This window comes from Oncorhynchus mykiss, chromosome 11 (assembly GCF_013265735.2).
Source record: "Oncorhynchus mykiss isolate Arlee chromosome 11, USDA_OmykA_1.1, whole genome shotgun sequence".
Lineage (NCBI taxonomy): Eukaryota > Metazoa > Chordata > Actinopteri > Salmoniformes > Salmonidae > Oncorhynchus > Oncorhynchus mykiss.
In genome coordinates this window covers 23,779,954-23,794,533 of record NC_048575.1, presented here as the reverse complement: position 1 = coordinate 23,794,533, position 14,580 = coordinate 23,779,954, and the positions used below count along the sequence as shown (strand labels likewise).

The window sequence follows — 14,580 nt, the reverse complement described above, 5'->3', positions numbered from 1 at the left end:
TCTCTCTCTCTCTCTCTCTCTCTCTCTCTCTCTATTTCTCTCTATTTCTCTCTCTCATCTCTAGAACTGGCTGACTGAGCTGGAGATCTTTGCCATGATCTTTGCTGCTGCGGTCCATGATTACGAACACACAGGGACCACTAACAACTTCCATATCCAGACCAGGTAATATACTATGACAGCCGTAACACAGGCAGAAAAATAGCACTCAGTAAGGGGAGAGAAAACAGACTGGGGCAGCAAAACAGGGATAGGAACTCATTGTTATGCATTTAGAGAGGGGATGATTAAAAACCGTGAATGGCAGTTCTATTCTAATTCCTCCTCTGCCTCGTGACGGCGACCATTGTTGAGCCTAATCCTCAAAGCACAACAAGTTCTAATTAATCGCAAAACTCTCTGACATTTCTTTAGATATGAGTTTTATTGCAAAACAGGTCAATATAAGCTACAGTGTATGTAAACTGCATGAAGTACCATATAGATCAACTCAAATGTGATGATAATAAACCATGTATTGGATTAGAGCAGGAGCTTTATATTTACCACATTGAAATATAATTACTAGAACGGACTTTCCCTATTTCTATGGTTTACCCTCTCCTAACTGTGTTGTCTCAGGTCAGGCACAGCCATCTTGTATAATGACCGTGCAGTTCTGGAGAACCACCATGTGAGTGCTGCCTACCGCCTCCTACAGGACGATGACGAGATGAACATCCTCCTCAACCTGTCCAAAGACGACTGGAGGTAGGCGAGACTCAGAGAGTTCTGGACCCTGGTGGTAGCAAGGCCGTGCACAGACCTCTTGGGTGGCACGTGCTCAAACAAAAAAAAGGGCAAAACTCCCACAACCGCGGTCAGAGACTTGTTGAGAAATTATTTGTTTGATTATTTGATCACATAAAAACAATTGGCAAAATAGACGTTATTGTTGTATCATTTGCTAAGATGTGGTTAACATGCTTTATGTGTGTCATTGAGAAGAGGGTAAAACAGCACAATCTGATGAGTAAAGTATTTTGCTAAACTATTTTGGAGTGCATTGAAGGTTGCCCTTATTAACAATAACCAACAGAATTCCAGTCAAAATAGAAGATTATAAGAAATACTGTAGCCTACCATTACTATTTCCAACCCAACACCATTTGTTGCCTCAATCATGTACATCCTATACTGTCTGAAGATTTGATCCAGTGGAATAAGTTTTGAGGAGCAGGGAGGTTGGAGGTCACTTCAGGAATAGATATTCTGCTCTACACTATCTCTAAGTAGGATAGTAATGAGAGCAAATGAATAGAATATTGTGAGAAATACTGTAGCCAACAATTACTATAACCTATATTGCTTTACTATAGCCTACCATTCTCTAAATAAGCCAGTAAAGAGAGCATGGTGATCACTGATGATGGCTGATAATGTTCTTAGCAAGCAGACTAATTAGGCTACCATATGCTACAGTTAACAAAATGGCTAGCTAGCTAGATTACTAGATTAGCCTTCTTTTTAAAACATTTTTTTTTTTTTTTTACAGATTGTGATTTATCACCAATGCTCTTAAATAATAACTTCACAATCTAATATCCCTCATCTTATAACTTCATAGTTTAATTTCATAATTATGTCATTTAAAAGTAATTGCATATTTCATAATAACTCTATAGTCATGTAACACAGATCTATTAGCTACATGCTTTGCTTAACATAATTCAAATGTGTATTTTGTTTGCAAATCATTTATTGTCATAAAACACTATGATGACGATGAACATGCACTATTTCATATTCATGATATATGGCTGACTGGCAAGTGGCTTGGTGTGGTTATTTTAGTACGCTGTCATTATATGGTGGCTAGCTAGCTAAAGACGACCTGTGTTGCTCCTTCCCCTCCCTGACACATCTATCCCGGCTGAAGGGATGGAGTTGAGTCTGAGGGTGGGTGATGCAGCCTCTTCTCTCCTTCTGTGTCTCTGCTGCACGTCAGCCAACCAGACTGGATTTGATTATGTAAATCAGCATGTTAGCAGGTCACTCACGTTGTTAAACTGCTCAATTATGCTGCTGTGGCAGTGGTATTGATATTCAAACTAGCTAGGTACACTCTTAGAAAAAAGGGTTCCAAAAATGTTCTTTGGCTGTCCCCATAGGAGAACCCATTTTGGTTGCAGGTAGAACTCTTTTGGGCTCCATGTGGAACCCTTTACACAGAGGGTTCTACATGGAACCCAAAAGGGTTCTACCTGGAACCAAAAGGATTCTATCTCAAACCAAAAAGGGTTCTTCAAAAGGTTCTCCCATGAGGACAGCTGAAGAACCATTTTAGGTTCTAAGAATGTAGCTAGCTATACACTGAACTCGACCGGTGACCACAGGGGGATCATTTAATGACGCCTTGCAGGCAGCGGGTTCAGATCAGAAAAACAACGACAAAATTGTTTTGGGGAAATTATACCAACATACAAAAGAGCACTTTGGAGACTGGAAGTGCAAAGGGGCAGGTGCTCTGCACAGGTAGAGCATTATCTGTGTACGTGCCTGGGTGGTTGAAATGGTGTTGGCCACAGACACGGCCTGCTTCTCTCTCTAACTTACCTCTAACCTGTCTGTCTGCTCCTCTCTCTAACCTACCTCTAACCTGTCTGTCCACTCCTCTCTCTAACCTGTCTGTCCACTCCTCTCTCTAAGCTACCTCTAACCTGTCTGTCTGCTCCTCTCTCTAACCTACCTCTAACCTGTCTGTCCACTCCTCTCTCTAAGCTACCTCTAACCTGTCTGTCCACTCCTCTCTCTAACCTACCTCTAACCTGTCTGTCCACTCCTCTCTCTAAGCTACCTCTAACCTGTCTGTCCACTCCTCTCTCTAACCTACCTCTAACCTGTCTGTCTGCTCCTCTCTCGAACCTACCTTCAACCTGTCTGTCTGCTCCTCTCTCTAACCTACCTCTAACCTGTCTGTCCACTCCTCTCTCTAACCTACCTCTAACCTGTCTGTCTGCTCCTCTCTCTAACCTACCTCTAACCTGTCTGTCTGCTCCTCTCTCTAACCTACCTCTAACCTGTCTGTCTGCTCCTCTCTCTAAGCTACCTCTAACCTGTCTGTGTGATCCTCTCTCAAACCTACCTCTAACCTGTCTGTCCACTCCTCTCTCTAACCTACCTCTAACCTGTCTGTTTGCTCCACTCGCTAACCTACCTCTAACCTGTCTGTCCACTCCTCTCTCTAAGCTACCTCTAACCTGTCTGTCTGCGCTTCTCTCTAACCTACCTCTAACCTGTCTGCCTGTCCACTCCTCTCTCTAACCTGTCTGTCTGATCCTCTCTTTTATCTACCTCTACCAAGTCTGTCCATCTGTCTGTCTGTCTGATCCTCTCTCTAAAATGTCTGTATGTCTCCCCCTCTCATAGAGAGCTACGGGCGCTGGTGGTAGAAATGGTCCTGGCCACGGACATGTCCTGTCACTTCCAACAGATCAAGGCCATGAAGAACTTCCTCCAGCAGCCAGAGGCGTGAGTGACTCTTATTTAGCTCTATAATTATCTAGACCAATATATCTAAAATAGCATCCTGTTCACTATAGTAGACTATAGTGCCAGTTCAGATTACTCCCCACACATTTGTCCTAAACCATAGCCTGCCCTACCATAAATGCACTAATTGATACCAAAAATACAATAACCCCAAGCTGCTGTCTCTCTGATCAAATATCCAAAAGACCAATATTGCTGAGACATGTTTGTTGTTTTTTCTGTTGACTTCTGTTATAGTCTCTCTGGACTTGTTCCTTGCAATCTTCTCTGCTTCTCTGCTTGGTTAAAAGAATGATGCCGGAGGAGATGGCTGCCATTTTACGGGCTCCTAACCAACTGTGCTATTCTGTTAGTTTTTTGCGTTGTTTGTTATTTATTTTGTACATAATGTTCCTGCTACCATCTCTTATGACGAAAATAACTTCTGGACATCAGAACAACGATTACTCACCTTGAACTGGACGAAGAGCTTTTCTTTAACAAGTCCGACGTGAACGGGCCCAAATCCCAGTCATTTGCGTGAAGAAAAGACGGGGAAAAAGTGGGCAGAGGTCGGGCTGCCTTCTGAGAATTCATACAAGAGTGAGTAAACCTCCACTACCATCCGTTCTGTTGGCCAATGTGCAATCACTGGAAAACAAAATGGATGATATACGATCAAGACTATCCTACCAACAGGAAAATAAAAACTTTCATCGAGTCGTGGCTGAACGACGATTTTCCATGCATAGGCAGGACAGAGAAGCTACGTCTGGTAAGATGAGGAGTGGTGGTGTGTGTCTATTTGTCAATAACAGCTGGTGCGCGATGTCTAATATTAAAGAGGTCTCAAGGTATTGCTAGCCTGAGGTAGAGTACCTTATGATAAGCTGTAGACAACACTATCTACCAAGAGAGTTCTCATCTATATTATTCGTAGCCGTCTACTTTCCACCACAAACCGATGCTGGAGACTTCAATGCAGGCCAACTTAAATCCATTTTACCTCATTTGTACCTGCATGTCACATGTGCAACCAGAGGAAAAAAACCTCTAGACCACCTTTACTACACACACAGAGACACATACAAAGTTCTCCCTCGCCCTCCATTTGGCAAATCTGACCATAATTCTATCCTCCTGATTCCTGCTTACAAGCAAAAACTAAAGCAGGAAGTACCAGTGACTCGCTCAATACGAAAGTGGTCAGATGACACGGATGCTATGCTACAGGACCGTTTTGCTAGCACAGACAGGAATATGTTCCAGGATTCATCCAATGGCATTGAGGAGTATACTAACTCAGTCATCGATGACGTCGTCCCCACAGTGACCGTACGTACATATCCCAACCAGAAGCTATGGATTACAGGCAACATCCGCATCGAGCTATCGGAACATTAATCCAGACGCTTGTAAGAAATCGCGCTACGCCCTCAGGCGAACCATCAAGCAGGCAAAGCGTCAATACAGGATTAAGATTGAATCCTACTACACCGGCTCTGATGCTCGTCAGATGTGGCAGGGCTTGAAAACTATTACGGACTACAGAGGGAAACCCAGCTGCGAGCTGCCCAGTAATGCAAGCCTACCAGACAAGCTAAATGCCCTGAGGCAGGCAACACTGAAGCATGCATGAGAGCACCAGCTGTTCCGGACGACTGTGTGATAACGCTCTCGGCAGCCAATGTGAGCAAGACCTTTAAACAGGTCAACATTCACAAAGCCGCGGGGCCAGACGTATTACCAGGACATGTACTCAAAGCATACGTGGACCAACTGGCAAGTGTCTTCATTGACATTGTCAACCTCTCCCTGACGAAGTTTGTAATACCTATATGTTTCAAGCAGACCACCACAGACCCTGTGCCCAATGAAGTAAAGGTAACCTGCCTAAATTATTACCGTTAGCACTTACGTCGGGAGCCATGAAGCGCTTTGAAAGGCTGGTTATGGTTCACATCAACAGCATCATCCCGAATACCCTAGATGCACTCCAATTTGCATACCGTGCCAACAGATGATGTAATCTCAATTGCACTCCACACTGCCCGTTCCAACCTGGACAAAAGGAACACCTATGTGAGAATGCTATTCATTGACTACAGCTCAGCGTTCAACACCATAGCGCCCACAAAGCGTATCACTAAGCTAAAGACCATGGGACTAAACACCTCCCTCTGCAACTGGATCCTGGACTTCTTAATGGGCCGCCCCCAGGTGGTAAGGGTAGGCAACAACAGGTCTGCCACGCTGATCCTCAACACTGGGGCCCCTCAGGGGTGCGTGCTTAGTCCCTTCCTGTACTCCCTGTTCACCCAAAAAATGGTCAAAGACTCCAGTCACCCAAGTCATAGACTGTTCTCTCTGCTACCGCATGGCAAGCAGTACCGGAGCGCCAAGTCTAGGACCAAAAGGCTCTTTAACAGCTTCTACACCCAAGCCATAACACGGCTGAACAATTAATCAAATGGCCACCCGGATTATTTACATTGACCCCCACATTTGTTTTTACACTGCTGCTACTCGCTGTTTATTATCTATGCATAGTCACTTTACCCCTACCTTCATGTACAAATTACCTTGACTAACCTGTATCCCTGCACTTTGACTCGGTACTGGTACCCCCTGTCTATGGCCTAGTTATTGTTATTTTATTGTGTTACTTTTATTGTTTTTTACTTTGTGTATTTGGTAAATATTTTCTTAAACCCTTTCTTGAACTGCATTGTTGGTTAAGGGCTTGTAAGTAAGCATTTCACGGTAAGGTCTGTTGTATTTGGCGCATGTGACAAAGTTTGATTTGATTTCATTTGCTCTACACTGTTTTCCTCTGTAGGATTCTCAAGCCCAAGGCCTTATCACTGATTTTGCACACAGCTGACATCAGCCACCCGGCCAAGAACTGGGATCTGCACCACAGGTGGACCACATCACTCCTGGAAGAGTTTTTCAGACAGGTCAGTCTATACTAACCCCTTAACCCAGATCTCTAACCCCTGACCCTTAACACCTAAAACGTCACCCTAACCACCACTTGGGCACCATTAAGAATGCTGATATAGATCAGGGGTACCTGATCCAAGATCAGCACTCCTACTCTGAGATACTTCATGAATGTGGACCCTGGTCAGAGAGGTGTGGGACAAGGTCCAGTGTACCAAGTCCGATACGTAGTGCTGGCATCTTCCTAATCCTACTACCTTCCCAAATAAAACAGTGTGTTAACAGTATTTTAATCCTAATCAGTCTGGTTTTCATTCCTTCCTTGCTCAACACTAATCCCATGAATCTGATACTAGACTACCACTCCTCTCGCAAGACAAGAAGCAGATCTCCAAATAGTGAAACGTGAGAAATCTGCACTTCTGAATGTCACATTGTCGAGTCATTATTGATAAGAGATATTGGACAGTCATTTCACAAGGTATTTCACAAGGATCCAATTTCTTTAAACAAAAGGAGGATATTACTCTTTATGAATTGCATAAATTACATCTGTCATCATTATGAATATAAAGTGACAATGAGTAATATAGCTGTTCTTGAAAATTCTAAATATTAAAAAGAAAATGGAATACATTATCAAATTGCATTGGATATTAACAAGGGCATGAAGAAATTTACCCGGAGTCAACCAACAGAGAATCCGATCCCAATTTTCTATTAGGTGTGATTTTAAAGTAGGGATATCCTCCCCATTACCATTACATGCTAATTAACACCACACTCTGTTCTGTGAAAATGAAATTAGCCGGTAGAATGTGGTCTCTTTCTAGAATTTGAAAAAATGCTGCGTCCCATAGGCCTCTGATCAAAAGTAGTGCACTCCATAGGGAACAGGAGGGTGCTATTTGGAACGAAGCCATGGTGAAATGTAATCAGTTCATTCCCAGGTGCTGCTCCACTAATCATATTAATAGAAATGTCAAGTATAATGAATGACCAGGACATACCAATATTTTATTTACCATACATAGATTTCCTTTTCTTAAATTGGCTCCTTTGATGTTGTTCTGTTCAGCCCAACTGACAAGGTTGATTTTTAGGGGAAGACAACAGTACTGGGAGATAGAAGTTGTTGTTGTTTTTTCTCTGCTGAGGCCAGTAATAAATACCCCCTACTTAGGGTTGCAAAGTTCCCCAAGTTTGCCAGAAGTAATGGTAAGAGAATTCCGGATTCACTGCTTATTCCCTTCTGACTCCAAAAATCTTCCAACAGGGATTTTTGGCAAACCTGGTAATTTTGGGAAACTTACTGGAATTGTGGAAAGCATACCTCTACCCAATCTCTTTGGTATGAAGTACACTTAGGCTGTGAGGGACTTCATTCCTCCATACATAAAGACTCTGTTCACTGTTGTCATGTTGTGTTCTCAGGGGGATAAAGAAGCAGAGCTGGGCCTGCCATTCTCTCCTCTGTGTGACCGAAAGTCAACCATGGTGGCCCAGTCTCAAATTGGTGAGTCAGTGTGTGCATAGATGGATACATAGATACATAGATACATGCATACATACATACATACATACACACACACACACACACACACACACACACACACACACACACACACACACACACACACACACACACACACACACACACACACACACACAGATAGATAGATAGATAGATAGATAGATCTCAGTGGTTCTATATGTCTCTCATTCCCTCAGGATTTATTGATTTCATCGTGGAGCCCACATTCACAGTCCTCTCAGACATGACAGAGAAGATTGTGACGCCACTGATCGACGAGGCGTCTCGTTCCGGCCTGGCTGGGTTCAGACGCTCCAGGTGACATTGTCAACACACTGACCTTATTACACACACACACACACACACACACACATGCATGCACACACGCGCACTCACACATACTGTACACACACATTCCAAAATGTGATATATCAATTTCTTGAAGTGTTTGTAAATTAACGTGAACACACATCTTGTGAAACAGATAGAGCTATTATTTGTTCATCTTACCATGACATGGGCTAGAGAGAAGACAAAAGGGGATTTTGTTTCAAAGATATTGCAAGGTATTTTTATTTTAGAGAGACAAATAATCATGTTTTGTGGCAAAACGTTATGTATCCAGAGGTAAATAAATGCTATGTATCCAGAGGTAAATAAATGCTATGTATCCAGAGGTAAATAAATGCTATGTATCCAGAGGTAAATAAATGCTATGTATCCAGAAGTAAATAAACGTTATGTATCCAGAGGTAAATAAACGCTATGTATCCAGAAGTAAATAAACACTATGTATCCAGAGGTAAATAAACGCTATGTATCCAGAAGTAAATAAACACTATGTATCCAGAGGTAAATAAACGCTATGTATCCAGAGGTAAATAAACACTATGTATCCAGAGGTAAATAAACGCTATGTATCCAGAGGTAAATAAATGCTATGTATCCAGAGGTAAATAAACGCTATGTATCCAGAGGTAAATAAACGTTATGTATCCAGAGGTAAATAAACGCTATGTATCCAGAGGTAAATAAACGCTATGTATCCAGAGGTAAATAAACGCTATGTATCCAGAAGTAAATAAATACTATGTATCCAGAGGTAAATAAACGCTATGTATCCAGAAGTAAATAAACGCTATGTATCCAGAGGTAAATAAACGCTATGTATCCAGAGGTAAATAAATGTGATACAGCAGAGCTCCAATAGAAAATATATCCAGATTGGGTTTTAAACAAGTTACGTGTAATAAATGGTCAATTATCACATAAATAAATAAATATAAAAATAATCTATTTGTTTCAACTGTATTGTGCCTATCACATAGCCAATATATTGTATCCAGAGGGTGAACAATGTGTGTTTTCTTTTTGGACATTTAAGCAACTAGAATTTGTATCTGTCATGTAGGCTAAATGCATCATAATGCTCATTCTGTTAATGGGAGCTAACATGTCTGCCATATACTGTAATGTTGTAGCAAAGATTTTCATAACCAACCCAAGATAGACCCCAGCCTGTCGTTTCCAATGGGAGCAAATTAATCATAGTGGGCATAGCAAGGAGGTGGGCAGAGCCAAGCACAAGCTAGCGAGGGCCTATTGGCCGTTCTAGCATGTATTTGCATATTTCCATTAGGGAATGTTTACTCTGGGAAGTGCACGTGTGGAATAACTAAATCCGCCCTTGCACTCCCTCTGAACAGTGCAACTTTTAGAAACTTTGCTGAAGGGTAAAGTCCACAAAACTTAGTCTACTGTTCATAGCAGATTTTAGTTTTGGAAACAGAAAACTGTATTGGGATCAAATGTTTCATTGATGAGAAAATTAGCAGAATGTTGGCCAAAATCCATCTTGCTCCGTCTTCTCGCACAGCCACTGCCGGCCACTGGGTTTCTTCTCACCACCATATGTGGAAGTGAGTAGAAACACCAACCAGATGCTTCACATTTATACATCTGGTGAAATATCTGTCTCATTGTTCTATCTTTGGTTGTAGTGTCGTGTAAATGCATAATAATGCAGAAACCTCAATGTCCCAACTCTCATGAAACTCTAAACAGATGGTACTGAATGTAGCACATTTTGGTTAGAAACTGTGTTGGATATCATGTTTTGCAAAAAAAAAAACACATTCTAAATCACATCTAAAGTAAACGTTTTAAAGCATGATAACAGCCATAACTCATACACACTGAAAGGGACCCATGTACATTTATTTCAGATTTTTTTTTAAAATTGCAAACGTAAAAAAATGGTGTTTTATATGTTTTGGAATCAAACCCTTCATATTTACCCTGTGCATCACGTGTATTGATTGGTCTAGTGAGTGATGATGATATACTGCAGGTGAATCGTACTGATGTTATCTAGAGTGCAACCAAGCAGACAGATGTGAAGATGACATGCTCATCAAATGTCTTGGCGAATCTATAAAATCATTTAAAATCTCATCCTTTATATGACTCCTAGGGAGATGAAATAAACATGGAGAAACATACATTGACACATCAGAGACTGGGCTGTTCTTCAGATACAGGCTGCATCCCAAATTCCACTCGATTCCCTACATACTGTGTAGTGCACTACTTTTGATCTGAGCCCTATGGGCCCTGGTAAAAAAAGTAGTGCACTATGTAGGGAATAAGGTGCTATTTGGGATGTGGACGCAGTGATGCTCTAAAAATAACAAGCCGGGGGTCCTCCAGTCGTCTGTCTAATGATAACTAAATGAAGCTGAACAACATGTCAGCTGGTATGAGTAATTATAATCTAATTTCCTGCCCGAGGCTCTATGGCTGTGTCTCCACTGACTGGTCTCTGTCACGTATGGCTGTGTGTGTGTGTGTGCGTGCGCGTGTGCACGTGCGTGTGTGTAAGTGGCTGAAAATAATAAAAGAAAATACTTCTCGTCATGCAAAGATGCACTAGTAGTCCTATGGCTGTACACATCAGCTGTAGTTTCCTGGAATGAATGACTCCTTTTCATCTCTGTTTTAGTCAGTCTGAGTGAGACACACTAAGAGTCAACAGACACAGACAGCGTTGACAGTTAGAATAGAGTAAATGGTCTGGGATAATACGTCCATGGTGACTAGTTGACAGCCAGTGTCTGGTGGTTGAAGGGTACAGGCTGATTGTAGCACTTAGTAATCTCTCCATTCTCTTTATTCCCTTTATTCTGCTCTTTAATGGTCATCCATTATGGACCATGTTGCTGTAGTTTTTATCATGCAAACACTACATTGTGCCATTTATTCACACACTGATGAGCTTCATACTGAGTCCAGATCAGCTCTTAAAGGCCCAGTGCAGTCCAAAACATAATTTGGCTCTGTTTTATAGACACCACCGGCCAGTTTAATAGGTACACCTATCTGAAATGCCTGGCGCCGATGATCTTACCACGCTCAAAGTTGCTTAGGTCACTCGTTTGCCCGTTCTAATGTTCAATCGAACAGTAACTGGATGCGATCCATTTTCGTGAACGTGTTGTGTACCTAATAAACTGGCCACACTATGTGGTTGGAATAATACTGTTAAATTGTGAATATAATATAATGCTCTTTTAGTATAAGACCTGTTTGAAAAAACAGCCTGAAATCTCTTTGTTTTTGTGGGATAGAGTTATGGCCCACCTGGTTACATTACCAGGCTGTTAATGTGTTAATAGAGCAATAATTTTAGCCTTTATTTAACTAGGCATGTCAGTTAAGAACAAATTCTTATTTACAATGATTGTCCACTGGGGAAGAGTGGGTTAACTGCATTGTTAACCACTAGGCTACCTGCCGCCCCAAAGAAAGAAAGTTCCAAAGCTAGTTTGAAGGTTTCCCCTCCCCACTGAGACAACTCCCAGACAGTCATAGCAAAATTCTTGCTTGAGAAATTGCTCTTAGCTAAGAAGCTACTTACGATTTATTTTTTTGACCATTTCAATTGAAAACAAAAACAGCTGCATTGGACCTTTAACATTATCACCAGTGTCCTTTAATGGGCCTGATACTTAGCCCAGGTCAGCTCTGAACATTTCCATAGGCTCTAAAGACATGAGGATCAGTTTTAACACGCGTGTTCAGGCACACACCACTTCCACCATGTGTAAATAACTCATATAACGACTTATATTTCTTTATGTGCCTCTTCTTTTTTACTGGATGCTTGTGTATTTCTTACTAGTTTTTTTATTTCATATTTGTTTATATTTCTTTTTAGTTGCTGTACTGAGAGGAGAGCTGGCAAGTAAGCATTTCATTGTACTTTGATTTGATAAGACAATAACACAAATGTTATTTCACACTTGCTTGCACACACACACACACACACACACACACACACACACACACACACACACACACACACACACACACACACACACAGTCTTGTACAACTAACCTTGTGGGGACACACAATTCAATCCCATTCAATATCCTATTTTCCCAAACCCCTAACCCATATCCTTACCCTAACCCTAACCTTGACCCTAACCTTAACTCGAAGACCCAACCTTAACCCTAACCAGGAAAAACATGTTCTATTGGCGGTGGAGGAAATGGCTGCCATTTTACAAGCTCCTGACCAATTGTGCTATTGTGTGTGTTTTTTTAAAAGTTATTTGTAACTTATTTTGAACTTAATGTTTCTGCCACCGTCTCTTATGACCGAAAAGAGCTTCTGGATATCAGAACAGTGACTCACCTCGTACTGGACGAAGATGTTTTGTTAACGAGTCGGACTGGAAGGATTTACTTCCGACACCGGACAGGGCACAAATCCCATTCGCATGAAGAACAAATGGAGATATAGGGGACATAGGTCGCGGTGCAATGTTAGAATCCGCCGGCGAGTGTGTAACCCGCCTCTACCTTCCGTACTATTATCTAACGTACAATAATTGGATAAAACACTGGATGAGCTCTGATCAAGACTATCCTAACAAAGAGACATTAGAAACTATAATATCTTATGTTTCACCGAGTCGTGGATGAACGACGACATGGATAACATACAGCTGGCTGGGTTTTTGGTCCATCGGCGAGATAGAACAGCTGCCTCCGGTAAGACAAGGGGTGGAGTTCTGTGTCTATTTGTCAATAACAGCAGGTGCACGAAATCTAATATTAAGGAAGTCTCTAGGATTTGCTTGCCTGAGGTAAAATATCTCATGATAAGCTGTAGACCACACTATTTACCAAGAGACTTTTCATTAATATTTTTCATAGCTGTCTATTTACCACCACAAAACGATGCTGGCACTAAGACTGCACTCAACGAGCTGTATAAGACATAAGCAAAGAAGAAAATGCTCATCCAGAGGCGGCGCTCCTAGTGGCCGGGGACTTTAATGCATGGTAACTTAAATCCGTTTTACCTCATTTCTATCTGCATATTGTATGTGCAGCCAGAGGGGAAAATCCCCACACCTTTACTCCACACACAGAGATGCGTAGAAAGCTCTCCCTCGCCCTCCAATTTGCAAATCTGACCATAACTCTATTATCCTGATTCTTGCTTACAAGCAAAATCTAAAGCAGGAAGTAACAGTAATTCACTTAATATGGAAGTGGTCAGATGACTCAGATGCTAAGCTACAGGACTGTTTTGCTAGCACAGACTTGAATGTGTTCCGGGATTCTTCCGATGGCATTGAGGAGTACACCACATCAATCATCGGCTTCATTAATAAGTGCATCGATGACGTCATCACCACAGTGACACAGTGACGCACATACCCCAACCAGAAGCCATGTATTAGACGCAACATCCACACTGAGCTGAAGGGTAGAGCTGATGCTTTCAAGGAGCCGGAGTCTAACCCAGACACTTGTAAAAACTCACGCTATGCCCTCCAACGAACCATCAAACAGGCAAAGCATCAATACGGGACTAAGATTGAATCCTATTACACCGGCTCCGACGCTCTTCGGTTATGGCAGGGCTTGGAAACAATTACGGGCTACAAAGGGAAGCACAGCCGCGAGTTAACCAGTGACACGAGCCTACCAGATTAGCTAAACGACCTCTATGTTCGCTTTGAGGAAAACAAAACTGAAGCATGCATGAAAGCACCAGCTGTTCCGGACGACTGTGTGATCACGCTCTCCGTAGCCGATATAAGTAAGACCTTTAAACAGGTCAACATTCACAGGGCCGCAGGGCCAGACAGATTACCAGGACATGTACTCAGAGCATGCGCTGATCAACTTGCAAGTGTCTACACTGACATTTTCAACCTCTCCCTGACCGAGTCTGTAATACCAACATGTTTCAAGCAGACCACCATAGTCCCTGTGCCCAAGAACACAAAGGTAACATGTCTAAATGATTACCGACCCATAGCACTCACGCCTGTAGCCATGAAGTGCTTTGAAAGGCTGGTCATCCTCAACACTTCAACACAATTATCCCAGAACCTCTAGACCCACTCCAATTTGCATACCGCCCCAGCAGATCCACAGATGAAGCAATCTCTGTTCCAATTCACACTGCCCCTTCCCACCTGGACAAAAGGAACACCTACAGCACCTCATTGACTACAGCTCAGCATGGGCCGCCCCCAGGTGGTAAGTGTAGGTAACAACACTTCTGC

The 14,580-nt window shown here is 42.2% G+C and overlaps 1 protein-coding gene across 3 annotated transcripts in view; it reads left to right on the top strand.

Moving 5' to 3' along the window:
* LOC110535511 (calcium/calmodulin-dependent 3',5'-cyclic nucleotide phosphodiesterase 1C) overlaps positions 1–14,580 on the top strand; it is a 114,557-nt gene that overhangs the window by 86,372 nt on the left and 13,605 nt on the right. For 2 of the 3 annotated variants that reach the window (XM_036935214.1, XM_021620554.2), the window contains exons 8-14: positions 65–165; positions 622–750; positions 3,409–3,510; positions 6,350–6,470; positions 7,891–7,972; positions 8,188–8,308; positions 12,207–12,233. In XM_036935214.1, the coding sequence (XP_036791109.1) occupies positions 65–165; positions 622–750; positions 3,409–3,510; positions 6,350–6,470; positions 7,891–7,972; positions 8,188–8,308; positions 12,207–12,233 (683 nt within the window). The remainder of the gene's footprint in view (positions 1–64; positions 166–621; positions 751–3,408; positions 3,511–6,349; positions 6,471–7,890; positions 7,973–8,187; positions 8,309–12,206; positions 12,234–14,580) is intronic. The other variant, XM_036935215.1, reaches the window with a different exon arrangement.